Source organism: Brassica oleracea, chromosome C9, assembly GCF_000695525.1.
Source record: "Brassica oleracea var. oleracea cultivar TO1000 chromosome C9, BOL, whole genome shotgun sequence".
Lineage (NCBI taxonomy): Eukaryota > Viridiplantae > Streptophyta > Magnoliopsida > Brassicales > Brassicaceae > Brassica > Brassica oleracea.
Window position 1 is genome coordinate 993,476 of NC_027756.1, and position 18,226 is coordinate 1,011,701.

The 18,226-nt window shown below is 34.9% G+C and overlaps 4 protein-coding genes and 1 pseudogene across 5 annotated transcripts; 3 read left to right on the top strand and 2 right to left on the bottom strand.

Annotated features, from left to right (window-relative positions):
* Positions 1–2,543: 2,543 nt before the first annotated feature.
* Positions 2,544–4,791, top strand: LOC106318434 (annotated as a pseudogene).
* A 441-nt stretch (positions 4,792–5,232) lies between these two features.
* LOC106318692 (syntaxin-42) lies at positions 5,233–7,375 on the bottom strand. 2 transcript variants are annotated; one of them, XM_013756783.1, is made up of 8 exons: positions 7,084–7,375; positions 6,493–6,775; positions 6,200–6,289; positions 6,034–6,114; positions 5,866–5,943; positions 5,708–5,773; positions 5,546–5,626; positions 5,233–5,446 (listed from the first exon to the last, which is right to left on the bottom strand). In XM_013756783.1, the coding sequence occupies exons 1-8, from the start codon at positions 7,260–7,262 to the stop codon at positions 5,339–5,341; spliced, it is 966 nt and encodes a 321-aa protein (XP_013612237.1). In that variant the 5' UTR covers positions 7,263–7,375; the 3' UTR covers positions 5,233–5,338. The 2 variants fall into 2 exon arrangements, with proteins under 2 accessions (XP_013612237.1, XP_013612238.1); XM_013756784.1 differs by having other exon boundaries at positions 5,339–5,446; positions 6,493–6,772.
* Positions 7,376–8,218: 843 nt separating this feature from the next.
* On the top strand, positions 8,219–10,615 carry LOC106318691 (programmed cell death protein 2). Its single transcript, XM_013756782.1, has 10 exons — positions 8,219–8,458; positions 8,550–8,633; positions 8,898–9,031; positions 9,113–9,210; positions 9,284–9,372; positions 9,530–9,638; positions 9,710–9,867; positions 9,943–10,013; positions 10,101–10,215; positions 10,302–10,615. Exons 1-10 carry the CDS (start codon positions 8,219–8,221, stop codon positions 10,458–10,460), a joined length of 1,257 nt encoding a protein of 418 aa, XP_013612236.1. The 3' UTR covers positions 10,461–10,615.
* Positions 10,616–11,327: 712 nt separating this feature from the next.
* LOC106318693 (60S ribosomal protein L19-1) lies at positions 11,328–13,204 on the bottom strand. Its single transcript, XM_013756785.1, has 4 exons — positions 13,000–13,204; positions 12,068–12,190; positions 11,623–11,986; positions 11,328–11,536 (listed from the first exon to the last, which is right to left on the bottom strand). Coding segments are annotated over exons 1-4 (600 nt in total). The 5' UTR covers positions 13,112–13,204; the 3' UTR covers positions 11,328–11,535.
* A 3,305-nt stretch (positions 13,205–16,509) lies between these two features.
* LOC106317243 (putative pectinesterase/pectinesterase inhibitor 26) lies at positions 16,510–17,264 on the top strand. The gene has a single exon (XM_013755095.1). It carries the CDS (start codon positions 16,557–16,559, stop codon positions 17,109–17,111), a length of 555 nt encoding a protein of 184 aa, XP_013610549.1. The 5' UTR covers positions 16,510–16,556; the 3' UTR covers positions 17,112–17,264.
* The last annotated feature ends 962 nt before the right edge of the window (positions 17,265–18,226 follow it).

The following is an 18,226-nucleotide window of genomic DNA, read 5'->3' on the forward strand; positions in this document are numbered from 1 at the left end:
TTATGCGAAAATCATACGCAAATATAGGCAATTGGTTGAAATGTCTATATCTTTATATTGTTATAAATTTTAAATTTATTGTTTCCTCTTCTGCAAGCAAATTAATTACCGAAGTAATATACCAATTGGTTGGAATCAAATATATTCTTATAATTAGTGTAATTATGGTTACAGTTTCTATATTTAATAGGTACATTAAAGATACGACATTGAAGATATTCTGTTTTGATTAATAGAAGATATTGGATTTTGAGTTTGTATTTATTGATTTATTTTTTTATAAAGCTTAGAACATTAGTGGGATGATTGGTTGGTTGATACATCCTATAAAGAAAACAAAAACTATAGGTGGTTTGGCTATTGTGCATCGATCGATGCATGATGTAAGTTGATTATAAAACTTGAGCATGATCATTTCAAACTAAAGTATAGGTATGTTATATGCATTTGTTATATTATAGTTAATATATTTTAAATATTACATAAGTCAAGTGATTCACGTTTTCGTAAAAATAAAATTCAAGTTCATTATTGGGCTGTACTCGTCCGTAATAAGCTATGTTAAATATGATGTATTTTTAGGTTCATTAAATGACATTAAGTTTAAATTTCATTAAGGAAAACTCATTAATTTAACTGGAAAAGACAAGCATTAAAATAGGTAGGTTCATTTAATGACATTAAGTTTAAATTTGATTAAGGAAAACTCATTAATTTAACTGGAAAAGAGAAGCATTGAAATAAGTAGTTTAATTTAATTCTCAGTGGCATGGAAGTGTAAATAAGTTAGAAAACTTAGGGGTATTTTTTAATGGGTACTTCTCTTTTAATAATAGAGATTTAGTGTGATGTCATCCAGCGTTTTCGTTTAAATGTTGTTAAGTTTCGAATTTGTACTTTACTTTACGTAATCATATTTAGAAGTTAATTTAATGATGTTAAGTTTATATTTGAATAAGGAAAACACATTAATCTAATTGAAAAAAACAAGCATTAAAATAGGAAATTCAATTTAATTATCAGTGGCATGGAAGTGTAATTAAGTTTAAAAATTAAGAGGTATCTTTTAATGGGTACTTCTCTTTTAATAATAGAGATAATTTTTAAAAACTCCTTCCTTAGAGTTTACTTTTAACCATTTTGCATGGAATCATTCAACTTTGTTTTAAATATATATTTTGGTTAGAAGTTACACACTATATACAAATAAGCACTAAGTTTCACCTCCAAATTAAATTTATGATTAATTTGATGATATCCTTCTTTAGAGTTTACTTTTTAACCATCTTGCATGGAGTCATTCAACTTTGTTTTAGTGTCTTGACTTAGCAATTTGATAATTTAAAACTTGTTATGTGAGGTCACGGGGGAATATATTACGTAGTGACGGAGATAGCAGGAGAAAGAAATCAAGATATTGGTCATAGAGAGATTGAATGACCACCAAAAGTAAAAGCAAGTTTATATCATTTTATAAGAATGCGAGCGACCTGGCGGAGCGACCTAATAAATCCGCGGCGTTTCTTTTCTTCTGATCGAAAATTTATGTTTTATTTGGGTTTTTCAGGTTGTTGACTGAGTCCACTAGGTTTTAGAAGTCATATAAATACCCTCTAAACCTTATCTTAGAATCTTATCTTGTTTTCTATCTAATCAAAAAGCCACTTTAGGTGAAAGATCTAATCTTGATCAATTTTTCTTGTGTTTACTTATTGCTTTGATCATTAATCATGTTTAGACTTAGATCAACTAATGATCTAGTGTTTACCATGATAATGAGTGAGTACTCATCTTTAGATTCATGGGTTAGGATGATTAAGTGATGATCTAGAATGTTTAGAGTAGATTAATATGTTTCCTTGCTTGATTGAGTGATTTTAATGCTAAGCTAGAGTTGGCCATTCTGGTTTAGCCCGGAAGGTGTTCGATGAAATGTCTGAGCCAACTCAACATACTCTTAGTTTAGCCTACCAAAGGGATTTGATGTTAGGGGAGTTAGGAAAGTTGAATGATCCATTCTTTAATGATTGCTTGATTGACACAAACCAAAGGAATTTGATGTTTGATCATGAGAGTAAATGAACTTTTATCTTGGAAGAGAACTTGCTTAGAATTGATATCTAGACTTAGGAGGATGTGTTGATTGAAACCTTGTCATTTTAGATTAAATCTTAGTTATCTGAAATCAAAATCATATACCAATGATTCCTCCTTTATCTATTTGATTTAAATTTGCTTGTTAGTTGTTCTTGAAACTTGTTAGTTTGATTGAATTACCTCATCTTATTGATTGCTTTTAGCTTAATTGAAAACATGAATTCTCTTTGATTCAAAACTCTTAGAAATGGATTGACATCTTAATTACTATAATGATTTGATATTTGGACTCTTGAAAAGTCCATTTCATCCGCCATCTTTCTCGTTTCGGTTATGCAGCTGATAAGTAACGATACTACGCATTTGGAGAAAACGCAAAAAGAAAACCAGAAACAAAGCGGACAACCCCACTTGAAGCGTAGGGAACCTTTTTTTATTGAAATACAAAAACAAAGAAACTTGAGTGGGGATAGCGTTTGAGTGGCCAAAGAAAGAGATGCCACACTGTTCAACCTCACGTCTTCTTCTTTTTCTTAATACACGTATTCAACCCCTTCCTCTTTCTTCTCCTCATCTTCTTTAGTATACGAGAGAGAGCAAAATGGAATCTGAGGGAGGAGTGTTGTTACCATTGTTTCACGAGCATCCTATGATGCCTTGGAATGATCTCAGGAAAGGTAATTGTTGTGGGGGGTATGAATCACAGAGTGAGGGCTACTATTGTAAAATCTGTGACTTTTTTGTCCACAAGAAATGTGGCAACGACGAGCTCTCTCAATTCATCGACCACCCATCTCACCCCAGTCACACTCTCCAGCTTCGACATGATAAAGGAGGTAACATATGTGATTTATGTTCAAGGGGAATCGTGAATCTATGCTATCGTTGTGAGATGTGTGACTTTGACGTGGAACTTGGCTGTGCCAAGTACCCACCACCAGATGTTATTGACAATTTCGAGATGCACCCCCACAAGCTCATACTTCTCAAGGAATGGACTGAGTTTGAGTGCTCTGCTAAATGTGGGAAGGATGATTGCAGATTTCATTACAAATGTGCTGAATGCGATGTATCCTTCCACGTGGATTGTGTATGGCACCCAGTAACAGATCATCCGACAGAGGTAAACCATTCTTACCACTCATTGCATCCTCTTAAGCTCCTCACTGGTGAACCACCAGAATATTCTGATGGGACGTGTCGTCTTTGCGGAAGAGAGATTGACAAAGAATTGTTTTATCATTGTTCTTCTTGCAACTTCACACTGGATATGCCTTGTGTTTTGAACCCACCACAAAAATCTCTTGTTGAACCGAAAGTGCATGATCACCAACTCACCCTTCTTCCACGACTCGATTCTTTTACTTGTAATGCTTGTGGGCTCAAGGGAGATCGAAGCCCTTACGCATGTTTTGATTGTGGTTTCATGATCCATCAAGAATGTTTATGCCTTCCTCGTGTCATTAATATCAATCGGCACGATCACCGTGTTTATCGTACTTCGGTTCTTGGTGTTGTGGACTCTGTATGCGGAGTTTGTCGCAAGAAGGTGGACTGGACTTGTGGAGGGTTTTCTTGTAAGAGGTGTCCTGGCTATGTTGTTCATTCTAAATGTGCCACCAGAGGTGATGTGTGGAACGGAAAAGAACTCGAAGGAATACCTGAAGAAGAAGAAGATGTAGAACCATATGTGGTGATAGATGATAACACAATACATCATTTTAGCCACAAAGAGCATTACCTCAGATTCAATGAGAATGGTGTTCTGTATGAGGAGAACAAACGATGCAGCGCATGCACCCATCCCATCGGTCTCCATTCCTTTTATACCTGTATGGATTGTGATTTTTCTCTCCATCAGAAGTGTGCTGAATGTCCTAAAAGGAAAAGGCATGTGCTACACAATGAACGGCTCACTTTAGAAACAAACAAGGACCTAGAAGTCTTCAGATGTGATGCTTGCTATCGAAGGTCCAATGGTTTCATGTACAAGGATGGGGATAAGATGTTAGATGTCTTGTGCGGTTCAATTTCTGAGCCATTTGTCCATCCAAGTCATCCCCACCATCCCTTATATTACATTCCCACAGAAAACGATGACAAGATATGCAATGGTTGCAACAGAAGGGAACCACATGTCCTCAGGTGCATTGAAGGTGATTGTGGATTTGTATTGTGCTTCAAATGCGCCACTCAACCAAAAGTGGTAAAGCACAGAGTAGACGATCATCCTCTCTCACTGTGCTATGGCGAAGAAGAGGAGGCAAGTGGTAAATATTGGTGTGACATCTGTGAAAAAGAAACCGATTCAAAGGAATGGTGCTACACATTCTCTATGCAAGCTAGCCCGCTGATCTTTACACGTGTAGAACCATTCCTTTGAATCGGTGTTTAGTAAAGATTTGGGGCAAATCGTATAAGGTGGGGCTCAATAATAGTGTAACTCGTCCGTTTTGCAGCTGGTGTGAGTATCGTTGCATGTACCCTATCTACTTCAAGTTGCTTGGAAGAACCTCAGAGACATACTTTTGCTCCTTTTGTTGTGCATGTTGATGTTAGTGATGAGGAAAGATGTTTATTGGTTTAATTTTCTTATATTCTTCCTTGGACAAGTTCACTTCCATTATGAATTTGATGATCTCTATCGAACTTATTTTTATTTTATTTTAAAAAGGTGAGCTGTTTTCTTATAAATTTATAGGTAACAGATTCTCGAGGACTAAAAGAACAATCACTGTGAATCATAGTGTAACCGAGTGTTGTTGTCCTACACATCACCATTCTTTGTGTTGTCTCTCTGCCTATTCAAACAATGTATCTCTCTCTTCTCTTGGGTGGAAAATGATTGTTTATCAAAGCATTTCTCTATAAACTACTATAGAAGGAAATCGTGAAGTTAATTACCATGGAAATTGGGACTCTTTTGCTCCTTTTGTGAGTTCAGATTGCTGCCCCAAGCTTAGTGTTTGATACTTTTCAGTTTCATCAGGTGGTAAACTTTACATATCGACACCAAAATCACAGGTTTCCCCGACATAAACCGTAACTTCTGTGTCAAGCTACGATCTATTGTGTGACCAAAATCACTTTATGAGTTATTGTGCAAAGTCGCAAAGCCCAAGCGCAATCTCCATCAGTGTTTGAATTTCTCTACATTTAAAACGCTTGGAAAAAATGATCACTTAATAACAAAAGGGCAAGCTGTTTTTTTTAGAAAAAGTTATACGTAATATGATTTTGACTAAAACAATAAATTCTTGAGAACTAAAAGGACAATCATTATGATGCAAAGTATAAGGAGTATCGTCGCACATTTCACCATTGCTCCTTCCCTTTGTGTTCTCTCCGCCTTATTCAACAATACAACAAAAAAACATATATCTCTGTTAGTTCTCTAAGACCCCACAATAAAAGCAACTTGTGTAGTTTTTTGGTAAAAGAATCAAACCTTTTGTAATTGCTTATAGCCTTCCTCGACTGATGTAGAAACATTTTGGATATTGTAGTCTATCCGATCAACTATTGTGCCCTGATTCATACAACAACAAAATAAACTCATTGTTTAGTATGTATATTTTTATATATGACTTAGTGAGATAAAGCTTGGAACCTGATCAATCACAAGAGCTGATAAGTCTTTCATTATCTGTGCAAGGTCATTCACTGACCCCAATACCTAACAAGGAAAATCTCAAATTAATTTCACCATAGAAATCTAGAAGCAATCAACTTTTTTAGTAACGGTAAGAGTTTATAGCTTCTCACTACCTGCTGTATTTCTCTTTCCCTTTCCGCCGAGACATGTTGCCCTTCCTTCAACTTGACTGTCTGGTGTTCATCAAAGCCCTATAAATTTGTTGAGACAAGTGTCAAAGGAAAGCAATGCTATTTGATTAGGAAAACTAAACCGCTCTAGCTTGATATATAAGCACTTACCAAGCCACCAAGTTCTTCGTCTTCATCCATTCTTGACATCTTTCCATTAATGTTAAACTCCAAATCTACTCCATCCTGACCCTTTGATTTGAGAAGCCAAAAATAAATAAGAGTATCAACTTAGGGTACAACATGCATATCCCATGAAAAAAAAAAAGAAAAATACCTCTTTCTGCTGCTGGAGACGTTTCAAATAAGTAGACTGTTTTCTGCGGAGCTCCATGGAGAGGCTTTGAAGATCTGTTGCAAGAGAACGCTGTCAAAAAACAGTGTGTCAACGAGTAGGTCAAGTCCATTAGAGATCCCCACTAACAGATGTACAACTATATTGTCAATGGAAATATTTTCTCAGATGAGATAGTTTAACCCAAATTCCTCTAAAATCTACATAGATTCTCTACATGGACACACACTCTTTATCCATAAAAAGCTCAAAAAACAAAGAAGTCCAGCAATTACCTGCACATTTTTCCTGAGATTAGATTCTTCTGAAGGACCTCCTCTCGTAGATAAATTGTGCAACCTCTTCTCTGACTTCCTCAACAGATCCGTGATTTCATGAGTGATCATCTCCACTACACGTTGATCCCCTTTGTTATCCCCAAACGTAGGCATGAGAGCCTTTGAGTGAGCCTTAGCTAGCTCACCCATCTTGTCTCTCACCTTCTGTATATTAAAAGTGATCTCCTCAGAATCATCCACCCAAGCTGGTGGCAGACCAATTGTGAAGGCACCATTGCTACTGCAACATCATTCCCAAAATAACAATAAAGTTCGCGTTTTTATTCAAACCCATCAAAAAACAATTCAACTCGATAATCAAGTTTGCATTTTTACTCAAACCCATCAAGAAAGTTTGCATTTTTATTCATACCCATCAAGAAACAATTCAATTCAATCATCAAATTTCCATTTTTTTTGTTCAAACCCATCAACAAATTTTGCATTTTTATTCAAACCCATCAAGAAAGTTTGCATTTTTATTTCAAATCCTATCAAGAAACATCCCAATTCAATTGGATCATCAAAGAACAAGAACCCAGAAACTACCTTGAAGGACCAGGATCATTGGTGCTCAAAGGAGCATAAGAGGAGTGGTTTGACCGAGCAAAAGAGCCGCTAACCATTTCGATCACCGGACCACCGAACGAATCGGATAAAGGAGCTCGCGCGCTCTTACACGCATCTCTGTGTTTCCTGTACACCATCGTTCGGTTCCTCGTCGCCATCAAAAGCCAAACCAAACTCCAAACACGAGATCGGGTTTTTATGAGCTTCGAATTTCACGGACTTGTGTCGTCGGAAGAAAAGTAATGAATCTGAATCGCAAAGCGTTCTCTGGTTTAGCGCGTGGCTGTAGACTTAACGAAGACGGAGAGTTATTTGGGCTTTTAGCTGTTAATTGGGCCTTTTGGGAAATCAAGTGGAGTAGACGTTTGAAGTAAGTCACTTTTCTCCCTGGCTAGTGGTGCCGGGCATTGGGTTTACGGTTCTGTTCGATTTATTCGTTTTTTGGATTATCCGGATTGTGGTGTTTAAGAACCGTTTAGAAACTGAATGGATCGGTTTAGGTAATGTCGAATCCAGGTTGGGTTTCTATTTTGTATAAAATCTGAAGTGAACAGAATTATAAATAATTCGGTTCAGTTCGGTTTAAATCCTAAAAAAAAATCTTGAAAAAAACTTCGGATAGTTATTTTAGATATTTTTATTTATAAATTATATTTTATGTATATTAAAATTAAAAATAATTAATATTTTAAATATATTCAAAATATTCAGTTTTTGGTTCGGTTCGGTTTGGTTTTGTAGATTTAGAAATATAGGAACCATTTGATTTTTGTAATTTTCAATTCAATTTCGGTCTCAGTTTTTTCAATTGGTTCTGGTTCGGTTTTCGGGTTTCTGATATGATATTATGCTGAGGACTATCAGTGGCTAAGGTTATTCTGTTATCTGCAAACAATTAATGGGCTTATACTATGATGGGCCTAAACATCACGACGTCGTTTCCGTCTAGGTTTTATTTTTGGGTCCAAGTGAGTATCAGAGAGTGTTTCCAACTTCATCGTCGTCTTCGTGAAAGATTGAGTAAAGGTTTATAGCAGCAAATAGCAAAACCCTAGAATCAAACCCCTTTCGTTCATTTTCAACAACTCAACTCTTAAAGTCAAAAACTTTAGCGATGAGCAGCTTCAACGGAGACGATTTCAAAGGCCTCCGAATAACCCAGCTCGACGATGACGACGAAGACGTTAAAGAAGAATCTCCAGTGGAACCAATAAACGTAGACGAATTCGATGATGATGATGACGACGACGAAGATGACGAGGAAGAGCCTGTGATATTGGGTTTCGTCGAGAGCCCCAAGTTCCCATGGTCAAGTCTCCGACAGCTCTTCCCTAACTTAGCAGGCGGTGTTCCGGTACTACTAATCTTTTAATATTCACAAATCTCAATCAAAGCTTGTCTTTTTATGTTCTTAGGTTTTGATTCTTGGGGTTGCATTCTTGTAGGCTTGGTTGGATCCAGTTAACTTACCATCAGGGAAGTCTATTCTATGCGACTTATGTGAAGAGCCTCTCCAGTTTGTACTTCAGGTTTGTGAGTTTCATTACAAAACTATACTTCCTCCAATTTCATTAAATTTTATAAAAAAAAGTTTTTTTTTATGTTTACTGTGAAAAAAAAAATTGTGGATTCACGAAAATGAATTGAGGTTGTTGAATTACTATTGTTAAAAGTTGTTGAAAATTGTCAAAAGTGATGCATTTAGGATAGTTGTTTAATGTGTGTTTTTTTTTAATTTGTTTAAATGTTGTTTGGTCGGGGTTTATTTATTGAATTGAGGATGAATTTGGCAGCTTTATGCTCCGTTAACGGAAAAGGAATCAGCTTTTCACCGGACGTTGTTTCTCTTCATGTGTCCATCCATGTCTTGTCTCCTCCGTGATCAACATGAACAGTGGAAACGTGCCCCCGAGAAACCTATGCGGAGGTAGAAAGAAAGGAACACTCTTTCATTACATTAGTCTCATCTTTCTATTTGTTTGTTTATATTTTGTGTTTGTTTCTGAAGTGTGAAGGTGTTTCGTTGCCAATTGCCTCGTGTTAATCCGTTTTATTCGAGTGAGGCTCCGAAACACGATGGAACTGACAAGCCCTTGGGACATGGAGGTAAACGTATGATCTGATTGATAATGGTTTTGACTCAGCTCAGGGTTTGATTCTTGATTTTGTTTCTATTTAGCTCCTCTTTGCACTTGGTGTGGAACATGGAAAGGAGATAAAGTATGTGGTGGTTGCAAAACTGCTCGATATTGTTCACCTAAACACCAGGTGTGTGTGTGTGTGCATGGTTTGTTATTATTATTTTGCTATAAAGAGACTAAAAAGTTAAAAAATAATTAAAGGTTTTTTTTTCTATTCAAAAATAGTTGAGAGGTTTTATTGTTAAAAATATATTTTTAATGATTTTGTTGTTTCGAATTTCCAGGCCCTGCATTGGCACAGGGCTCATAAAATTGAATGTCAACAGCTTCGTACCGTTCTCGAAACATCTGACTCAGTCAATAATGGGGTTTCTCTTACTCAAGTGCAGAAAGGTTTGTATATTCTTGTTTAGTGAACTTTGTGTAAAACTAGTGATATCAATTATTTTTTTGGTTTTGTGCAGCTGCGAGTAAGAGTCTATGGAAAGAGTTTGTATTGATCAATGAGGATGAAAGTGAGTACGATACCGAGATGTCAGAAAATGATGAAGCTGCTCAACCAATGGTGGTCTCAAAGAGAGAAGTGGACGACCAAATGAAATCTGTGATGAAGGATTTTGAGGTTAAAAAGTTACTTTGCTTGCATCTATTTTTGCAAACTGCTCAAAAATGATTCTCAGTTGCGTGTTTTGTACAGGGAGATGCTGATAAGAATAGTTGGGTTAATTTCCAGCAACGTGTAGACAAAGCACCTGAACAAGTTGTAAGGTAGTGATTCAATCACAGAACCTTTTGATTTTTTGTCCTATGACTCTCTCATAAGATCAATGCGTGAAAGTACATTTTTTGATACAGATACTGCAGAAGCTCTGAAGCAAAACCTCTTTGGCCGATGGCAAGTGGTCGAGTCTCTAAATCTGAGGTTCCCAATTGCAAATCTTGTGGTGGTCCTCGTTGTTTTGAGTTTCAGGTAACCTTCTATTAGTCTGGTCTTAGTACTCTTCTTTATAAACCAGCGTTCTTGATTATTTCTTCTTGATCTGTGTTCTTGATCAGGCAATGCCGCAGCTACTGTTCTTCTTCGGCGGGAGCAATGAGAGGGAATCTCTGGATTGGGCAACAATAGTGGTGTACACGTGTGAGAACTCGTGTGACTCGAGTTTAAGTTACAATGAAGAGTTTGTTTGGGTTCAAGTCTATAGTCAAACAACTTAGGCATCGCATCGTCTCTTCTGTTGCAGCGAAAGTTTTGTTCTTTACTGGATCAGACCGGACTATATCATTTGTGAAATTCTCATGGGTTATATACACTGGTTCGTTTCTTTTGTTTGTTATAAAAATATTTTGATATTAAAATCTCTTCGACTGAAGTTCAAATTAGACAACATGTAACGAATCAAATTATGTTGTGATTAGCCAACAACAAAAAGATACCTTATAAAACTAAAAAATGCTAGGCTATAAATTTCATCATATATCTAGATTCTAGACAATACTGATGAACTATATGAACGACTATTGACAAACCATGCTTTTGTCAAAACAATATCGGAATTAATCTGACAACCAAAACTAATTTTACCCCATTAGAACCTGAACTAAATTGCATCGAATCAGTAACTAACTTTTATTAGTTAAAACTTACTATAATCTAAACTGGATCGGATCGGATCGGATCGGATCGGATCGGTTCGGTTTTCTAGACAAAACATACAAAAGTATGGTTATAATGTTAACTATATAAAACATGTTTGATTGATATATGTTATCATGTAATACTATTGTCTTAAGTATTCTAAAAATCGGTTTAAACTAGATGACAATTTGCTATGAACAAAGCATCTAAAACACAATTTTAAAAAATGCTCTAAATGGCGATTAAAGGCTTTCTAAACAATAATCTCATGTAACACCGCATAACTACCACCTAGTGATTGATTGAACATTGCTCTAGTGTGAATTATATTGACCTTATGTTGCCACTACAACTCATGTTTTGTCTGTTGTTAAATGCTTCAACATAATACATTGAACTTATGATTAATTTTTAATATTAAATTCGCCTGAACACGATAGAATTCATAGTTTCCAAGCAAAAACTTAAAAAGCAAGGATTAGAGAAGAGATTCAAGTACATCCTGAAACACATAAAATTACTGACAAAACTAATGGCAAAGGTTTTGACAAAAAAGATGAATCACAGAAAAAAATGCAAAAATCACTGCTGAAGAAAAATTCACTATCGACCAAAAGCTTGTTCTCCTCACTTCTTTGACCTTTTCGCTAGGACCCTGCAAGAAACAAACAACCCAATGCAAAAGCTTAGCATGTGACCACAACACCAATAACAGTTTGGTCTCCTATGACCAATACTCACTATGCGGTTCGCGCAGTCGGTGCAGCGGCAGGTATATCTCCTCCAGGACCCTTGGCAAGTCGTTCCTCTCTGCGAGCATGTTTCCTTTCTCTGCTAGCCTTGTTCTTCGCCCTCTTAGCCTCAAACTGATCAGACAGAGTCTTCTCTCTAGCCTTCTCGGCCTTGGATTTGTGGATACTCTCCATCAGAACACGCTTGTTCTTGAAGACGTTTCCCTTGACCTTCATGTACATGTCATGGTACATATGCTTGTCAATCTTCTTGGACTCACGGTACTTCTTGAGAAGACGCCTCAGAACTCTCATCCTCCTCATCCACAGGACCTTTGTCGGCAGCCTTGCCTCCCTGGTACCCTTCCTCTTACCTTCAAACCCATAATACAACAATTGAATAAATGGGTATGTGGTGATTTTCAAAGAGTGCGTGGGTCAAAAACGTTGCATACCGTAACCAGAGTGACGACCCTTCATCTTGGCAATCTTCATGCGGCGAGCTCTGGAGCGTGAGTGGATCTTCGTTGGCTTCCTGATGATGAAACCATCCTTCACAAGCTTCCTGATGTTTTGACCTATACATACAAAAACCAACACAGAATCTCAATCAATCATCAAACGAAGAATAGATGCAAGAACCATGGCATGCTGGAATCAGTAACAATCACAAACCATAGCTCATGAAACCAATGAAGAACATAGTGAATCTGAACTCATACTAATAAGACTGAATTTAATACCAATCAACGAATCAGACTACAAAAAAAACATAAACATCCTTTTCTTCTACCATCGTAATCAACATTGTTCTAAGGCATGTTTGTATCCTCAACTTTCACAAACCCCAGCTCCCGAAATCAAAGAACAATAAAGTGAATCCAAGCTCAAATTCAATATCATTCAGCCAATCAAGCTACAGTAATACATGCAGCAGGTACCGGAGGCAGCAGCAGCGTCAACATTTTGCATCAACTCTTGTTCGTTTCATTGACGTAGGAAGTTGCGTCTGACGCTGCGTCTGACGCCGCGTGCTGCGGCTGACGCCGATAAAAACTGCGGTCGTGATATAATATGCGGCAGCGGCAACGTCGGCGAAACGAACAACTGACGCTGCCGCCGCTGCTGAAACCTGCGGCAACCAAACGAACAGGGCTATACACTTCCTCTACCACCATCATCATCAACAGTGTGCTATAGCACGTTTGAATCCCTAACAATCATAAACCATGGCTCATGAAATCAAAGAACAACACGGTGAATCCGAGCTCGAATTCAACACCATTCAACGAACCAAAGCTACTAATACTTATCAACAAGCTTCAATCAGCAGATACGAATGCAAGAAAAAAAGGCAAGAAGAAGAAGAAGAAGAAGAAACACATACGCGAATTGGCCATGGAGATGTCATGGCTTTCGTTAGGATCGAGCCATACTTTGCCCTTTCCGCACTTCATCACTGAGGCTGCGAGCCGCTTCTGGATCTTCAGAGAGACCATTTTGGCTTCTTTCTCCCTTCCTTCTGGAGACTTGTTTTGGGCGGAGAAGAGCTAAACCGTCGAAGAAAATGTGTTTATATATGACCTTCTCTAGGGTTCCTACCCTTCCGCAAAAAAAAATAATCATGGGCCTTTTTTAAAGCCCATTATATGCTCAAAATTACACACGTGCGCTGTCTTGTAACAAGAATTTCAGCAGCCCTACTTAACCCATTATTTTTAGGGGTTGGCGTTCGTGTACCCATTCGGGTTTGGTTCGGTTCTATTCGGATTTCGGGTTTTTGGGATTAAAGATTTTAGTCCCATTCAGGTATTTCTAAGTTTCGGTTTGGGTTCAGTTCGGATCTTTGCGGGTTCGGTTCGGGTTCGGATAACCCATTTAAATGATTTTTAAAATTTTAAAATTCAATATATACTTTAAATTTCTCAAAATCTATTAATAAAATAAAATATCACATATAAATTTAAATAACATATGTTAAAATACTTAAACTTAACATATAAATTGGTTCAGTTTCAATATTTTGATAGAGAATCAATAGACATTTCAAGTATTTTTGGTGTTTTGAGTATATTTTAGCTATTTTAGACATTTACTTTTGACTATTTGTATATATTTTCAAATATTTTAGACAACTTAAAAGTATCTTATATATTTTAGATGTTTTTAGTATAGACAACTTAAAAGTATCTTATATATTTTGGATGTTTTTAGTATACATTAAATCTAAAAATAATTAATATATTTAGGTATATAAATCTATTTCGGATATATTTGGGTACCCGAAATATTTTGGTTCGGGTTGGGTTCGGATTCGGTTCTTTAGATACCAAAATTTTGAACTCGTTCGGATATTTAATCAATTTCGGTTCGGATTCGGTATTACTTTTTCAGCTCGGGTTCGGTTCAGTTTTTCGGATTCGGTTTTTTTGCCCAGCCCTAATTATTTTGGTCGACTTGCCAGAAAGATGCATTTCGATTATTTTTTGTCAACAAAAGGCATTTCGATCTTTTTTTTTCACATTTAGCACCCTATTAATCTTTATAAATTATAAATTTCATTCTACGCTGATAATTATACTTTCCTCACAGAAAATTATGTTCAATGGTGGCCGATCTAGGAACAGTTCTTATCGGAGACAAAACTATACAAATTATATATTTACAAATTCAAATTTTCATCAAAAACATTACTAAAATTCTATACAAAATTACACTAACTAAAAATAATCACGGTGGGCAGCTGCTCCACCCACTCCCCCACATAGCTTCGCCCCTGCTATATACACCACATATTTTGCCGTTTAATAAGATTTGTATGACGGTTCTATTTACAAATAATTTTCTTAAATGTTTCCATCTATTAATTTACATAATTGATGATAAATCAAATTTCACAAATCAAATCTTATACATCATTAATAAATTATGAACCAAATTAATAGATTAATAGTACTTTCATTACTTTTTGGTAATATATTTAATGATTAAAAAGTTTTAGGTCCGTAGAATTAAATATTCGTATCAAGGGACATCCTTAATTTTTTTAAGAACATTTTCCAATATAATTTGAACATTTGACATCTAAAATTTTTTATTAGGTAATTTAAGAATTTTAACCCGTTGAAACATTTACCTTCATTTAAATTTGTAGGTATTTTAGGTGGATAAATATTTGAAACTAGGTAATAACCCGAGTCTTGCGTGGAATGTGATTATTAGTTTCGTTATTTTTAATAAAAAGACATTAAATCTGTTTAATCTGGATATTGGTTCGGTTTTAAGTTTTTTTTTTGGTTTTTAATCTTCTAAAATATAACTATTATTTTAAATTAATATTCATTTTAGTTTATTCGGTTAAAATGTTTGATTTTTTGGTTTTTTCGGGTAAAACCCAAAAAATAATATTATTTGTTTATTTTCATGTTATGAATTTTAGGTAGTCGTCATGTCGAACCAATAGTTTCATATTATAGTTTCTAAACAGATAATAGTTTAAGAAAAAGAAAAGAAAATTATTAAGACAAATCATTTCACTACAATTTGGTCGGTAGTGAAAGAAGCATTAAAAAAAATATTTCAACTTTCAAAAAAATTAGATACTTTAGTTGTGGAGAATACTTAGTTACAAGGTGTTCACATCAAGGTGCACATGTATGTGTATGTAAAAAGTATATAGAAATAGTTGACAAATATATAAAGATATTGTTAACTAATATTAAATGACATTTTTTTCAAAATAATACATGAAAGATAAAATTAAAATTAATTTAAAATAAAAAAGGCATTGACATTAGTCATTTTTTCATATAAAGAAAACAAAATTGTATCCGTAAATAGGGGTGGACACAGATCGAATATCTGGATATTTGGAAGCATTCACATGGATTCGATCTTTAGCCACCTAGATATTCAGTGTCTCGGATATCCGAAATATTTTAGAATTGTAAAGAATATCCGATTTGATCCGTAAAAAAATAAAATTTTAAAAATAATTGGAAATTTTAATAATAACATTTTATTACAAAAATAAAACATTATTTAACTTTTTAAATTCTAGTACCTAATATAATAAACTTAATTCATAAAAATATCGTAAAATTGATATAAAGTATAATATATATAATTCTTTACATATATATGCATATAGCAGATCGAATTAGATATATGTTCCTAAAAATATTGATATTTGTGATTTGATTCTTTTTTGGATATTGTATTTTAGTATTTGATTTGTTATATAGAGTTACGGATATCCAGATTTTTTTGTTCAAATCAAAATGGATAACGAATCGGATCAAAATTTATGAATATTTTGCTCAACTTTATCTGTAAACAATAAAAATAATATATATATATATATATAGTTTGGCTTTTGATTCGTTATCTATTTTTATTCGAACCGAAAAATCTAGAGTTTTATTGGAACCATGTATGTTAGTTTTATATTAAAAAAGTGCAAAGTAAATAGTGTGAACACATTTATGAATGTATTGCGAACGCGTTAGCTACTTATTATCAAATCATTGTAAGATTGTCACGTGTCTATTATAGTGTGAATGTATTTATTACAATACTTCTTTTTTAATATATAAGGAACAAGGAACCAATTCCTACAAGGACAAACCCAAGTAAGAATTGATAAGAATAACCAAAACCTAATTTGTACATTTTTAAGCTCGTTACAAACGTGCGTTGGCCTTGTTTCTCGTTACAAAAATGTCTCATGAACCCACAATAAGAAACATGGCATGCTCTTCGAACCTAAACCACGAGAATCACCTAAAGATAGACTAGAGGTAGCCAACAAACAAAATCTTCAAATAGAATAACCCAAAAATACCTATTTGGTAAACTCCTTATATAACCAACTTTCAGTTTGATCCTTTGTAATAATTACGACAAGAGAGCAAAAGAAGAAACATAACCTAACAAAAAAAAAAGATGAAAATGGTCGGAAGGATCTTTCTCCTTTTCCTCTCCATCGTCGTCACGGTGGTCATCGCCGGAAAAGCTCCACCACCAACATTCACCGAGACAGGCAAAGCTCTAGCCGAGAAACTCTGCGAGAAATCTGAAGACAAAGCGTTTTGCGTTGCGAGCCTAACCTCACGTCACGAGTCAGAAACCGCAACCGCGCCTAAACTCGGCGTGATAGCGTTAAGCGTCGCGTCCACAAACGCTTCGGACACATCTTTCTACATCAAGTCCAAACTGAAGCAGAGGAACCTCGAGCCGGCGTTGGAAGACACGCTCGACGACTGCTCCAAGAACTACTTAGACGCAGTCGCGCAGCTCGACGATTCTCTCGCCGCTTTGCTCGCGAACGCGTTCATTGACGTTGATATTTGGCTTAACACGGCTATTAGCGATGGAGAGGCTTGTGAAGATGCTTTGAGCGAACGTGCTGGTAATGATGCTGAGCTTGCTCGCAGGAACACTAACTTCTTGAAGCTTTGCAAGGACGCTCTTCTCATCAACACTATCTTAACTCCATAAGCTTACTGTTGTGGTTACTTGGTTTATATGTATGTATTTGTTATAATATCTAAAAAACGGTTTGGTTTGATTTGTGGGTGTAAACGAAACGATATGTGATATACTTGTTTTGGGAAAATTTTGAATGAGCATATTGGAGTATATATATAATTATATGGGCTGATGATATATTTTCCCGCAAAAAATATTATATAACATCAGATATCTCTATTGATTTATAACTTCGCGTTATTTTCAAGTTATAAATTTATTCTTCATAAATTATAAGTTGTAAATTTATTTCTCTCCAAGTTAATAGAATACATATATCATTGTATACAAATACAAATAAAACATAAACAAAATATTCTGACTGCATTTCACAAATTTATATGTACATATGTTTTTTTTTTTTTTTGAAAAGGAACCGAAAACCTAATTTCAAAAATTCATTATTCTACCCCATCCGTTTTCTAAGATATTTTTTTTGGAAAAAGTTGTTTATAGTTATGTTTTTGTTTTTTTTCATTAGTGGGTTATAACAATAAATTTTAAACTTAAAATCAAGTTAGGTTTATTAAACTACTATTAGTTTAACGTTATTAAAACTTGATAGATATAGAAAAAATTAAAAAAATAATATATATATCCAAAAAATTAATAAAAACAGAGAAAAATTATAATTCTAATGTGTTTGTATCTACATTTCCACAACATCTAACAAAAATCAACACACATATATTTCATTCCCTTTATACTTTTTCAAACACGAAAAAAAATCCAAAAGTTATACCATATGTTTTATTACATAGTTATATCCAAAATTTCATAATTTATTAATATATAAAGACTAAAAGTAACAATATTATCAAAGTTTATGAAGTTTAAATTGCTATGCTTACAGCTAAATATAGTTTTTAAAATAGCCGCATTCTTATATGCTATTATAAGCATTTAATAAAATGAACACATGTTATTGGAGTGGGCAGTTTTTTATATAAATTCCCAAATCCTAAAATATTGATTTCAGAAAGTATATTATTAACACAAAGGGAAGGGGGCCAATAGTTGTTTGACACATTTATTTACCACAAAGGGGGAAAAAAATATCTTTGCAATTTTCCTCTTGTTAGTTA

What these genes read in the sequence shown, in the direction of transcription:
- LOC106318691 (XM_013756782.1), top strand. Translation starts at nt 8,219, where the DNA reads ATGAGCAGCTTCAACGGAGACGATTTCAAAGGCCTCCGAATAACCCAG. An exon ending in CAAGCCCTTGGGACATGGAG is followed by an intron (nt 9,211 to 9,283) that starts GTAAACGTATGA and finishes GTTTCTATTTAG; the next exon opens with CTCCTCTTTGCACTTGGTGT. An exon ending in CTGTGATGAAGGATTTTGAG is followed by an intron (nt 9,868 to 9,942) that starts GTTAAAAAGTTA and finishes TGTTTTGTACAG; the next exon opens with GGAGATGCTGATAAGAATAG.
- LOC106318692 (XM_013756783.1), bottom strand. Translation starts at nt 7,262, where the DNA reads ATGGCGACGAGGAACCGAACGATGGTGTACAGGAAACACAGAGATGCG. An exon ending in ATCTCAGGAAAAATGTGCAG is followed by an intron (nt 6,290 to 6,492) that starts GTAATTGCTGGA and finishes GTTTTTTGACAG; the next exon opens with CGTTCTCTTGCAACAGATCT. An exon ending in GCTATAAGCAATTACAAAAG is followed by an intron (nt 5,447 to 5,545) that starts GTTTGATTCTTT and finishes TTGTTGAATAAG; the next exon opens with GCGGAGAGAACACAAAGGGA.
- LOC106317243 (XM_013755095.1), top strand. Translation starts at nt 16,557, where the DNA reads ATGAAAATGGTCGGAAGGATCTTTCTCCTTTTCCTCTCCATCGTCGTC.
- LOC106318693 (XM_013756785.1), bottom strand. Translation starts at nt 13,111, where the DNA reads ATGGTCTCTCTGAAGATCCAGAAGCGGCTCGCAGCCTCAGTGATGAAG. An exon ending in CATCTCCATGGCCAATTCGC is followed by an intron (nt 12,191 to 12,999) that starts GTATGTGTTTCT and finishes TTGTATGTATAG; the next exon opens with GTCAAAACATCAGGAAGCTT. An exon ending in GGGTCGTCACTCTGGTTACG is followed by an intron (nt 11,987 to 12,067) that starts GTATGCAACGTT and finishes ATGGGTTTGAAG; the next exon opens with GTAAGAGGAAGGGTACCAGG.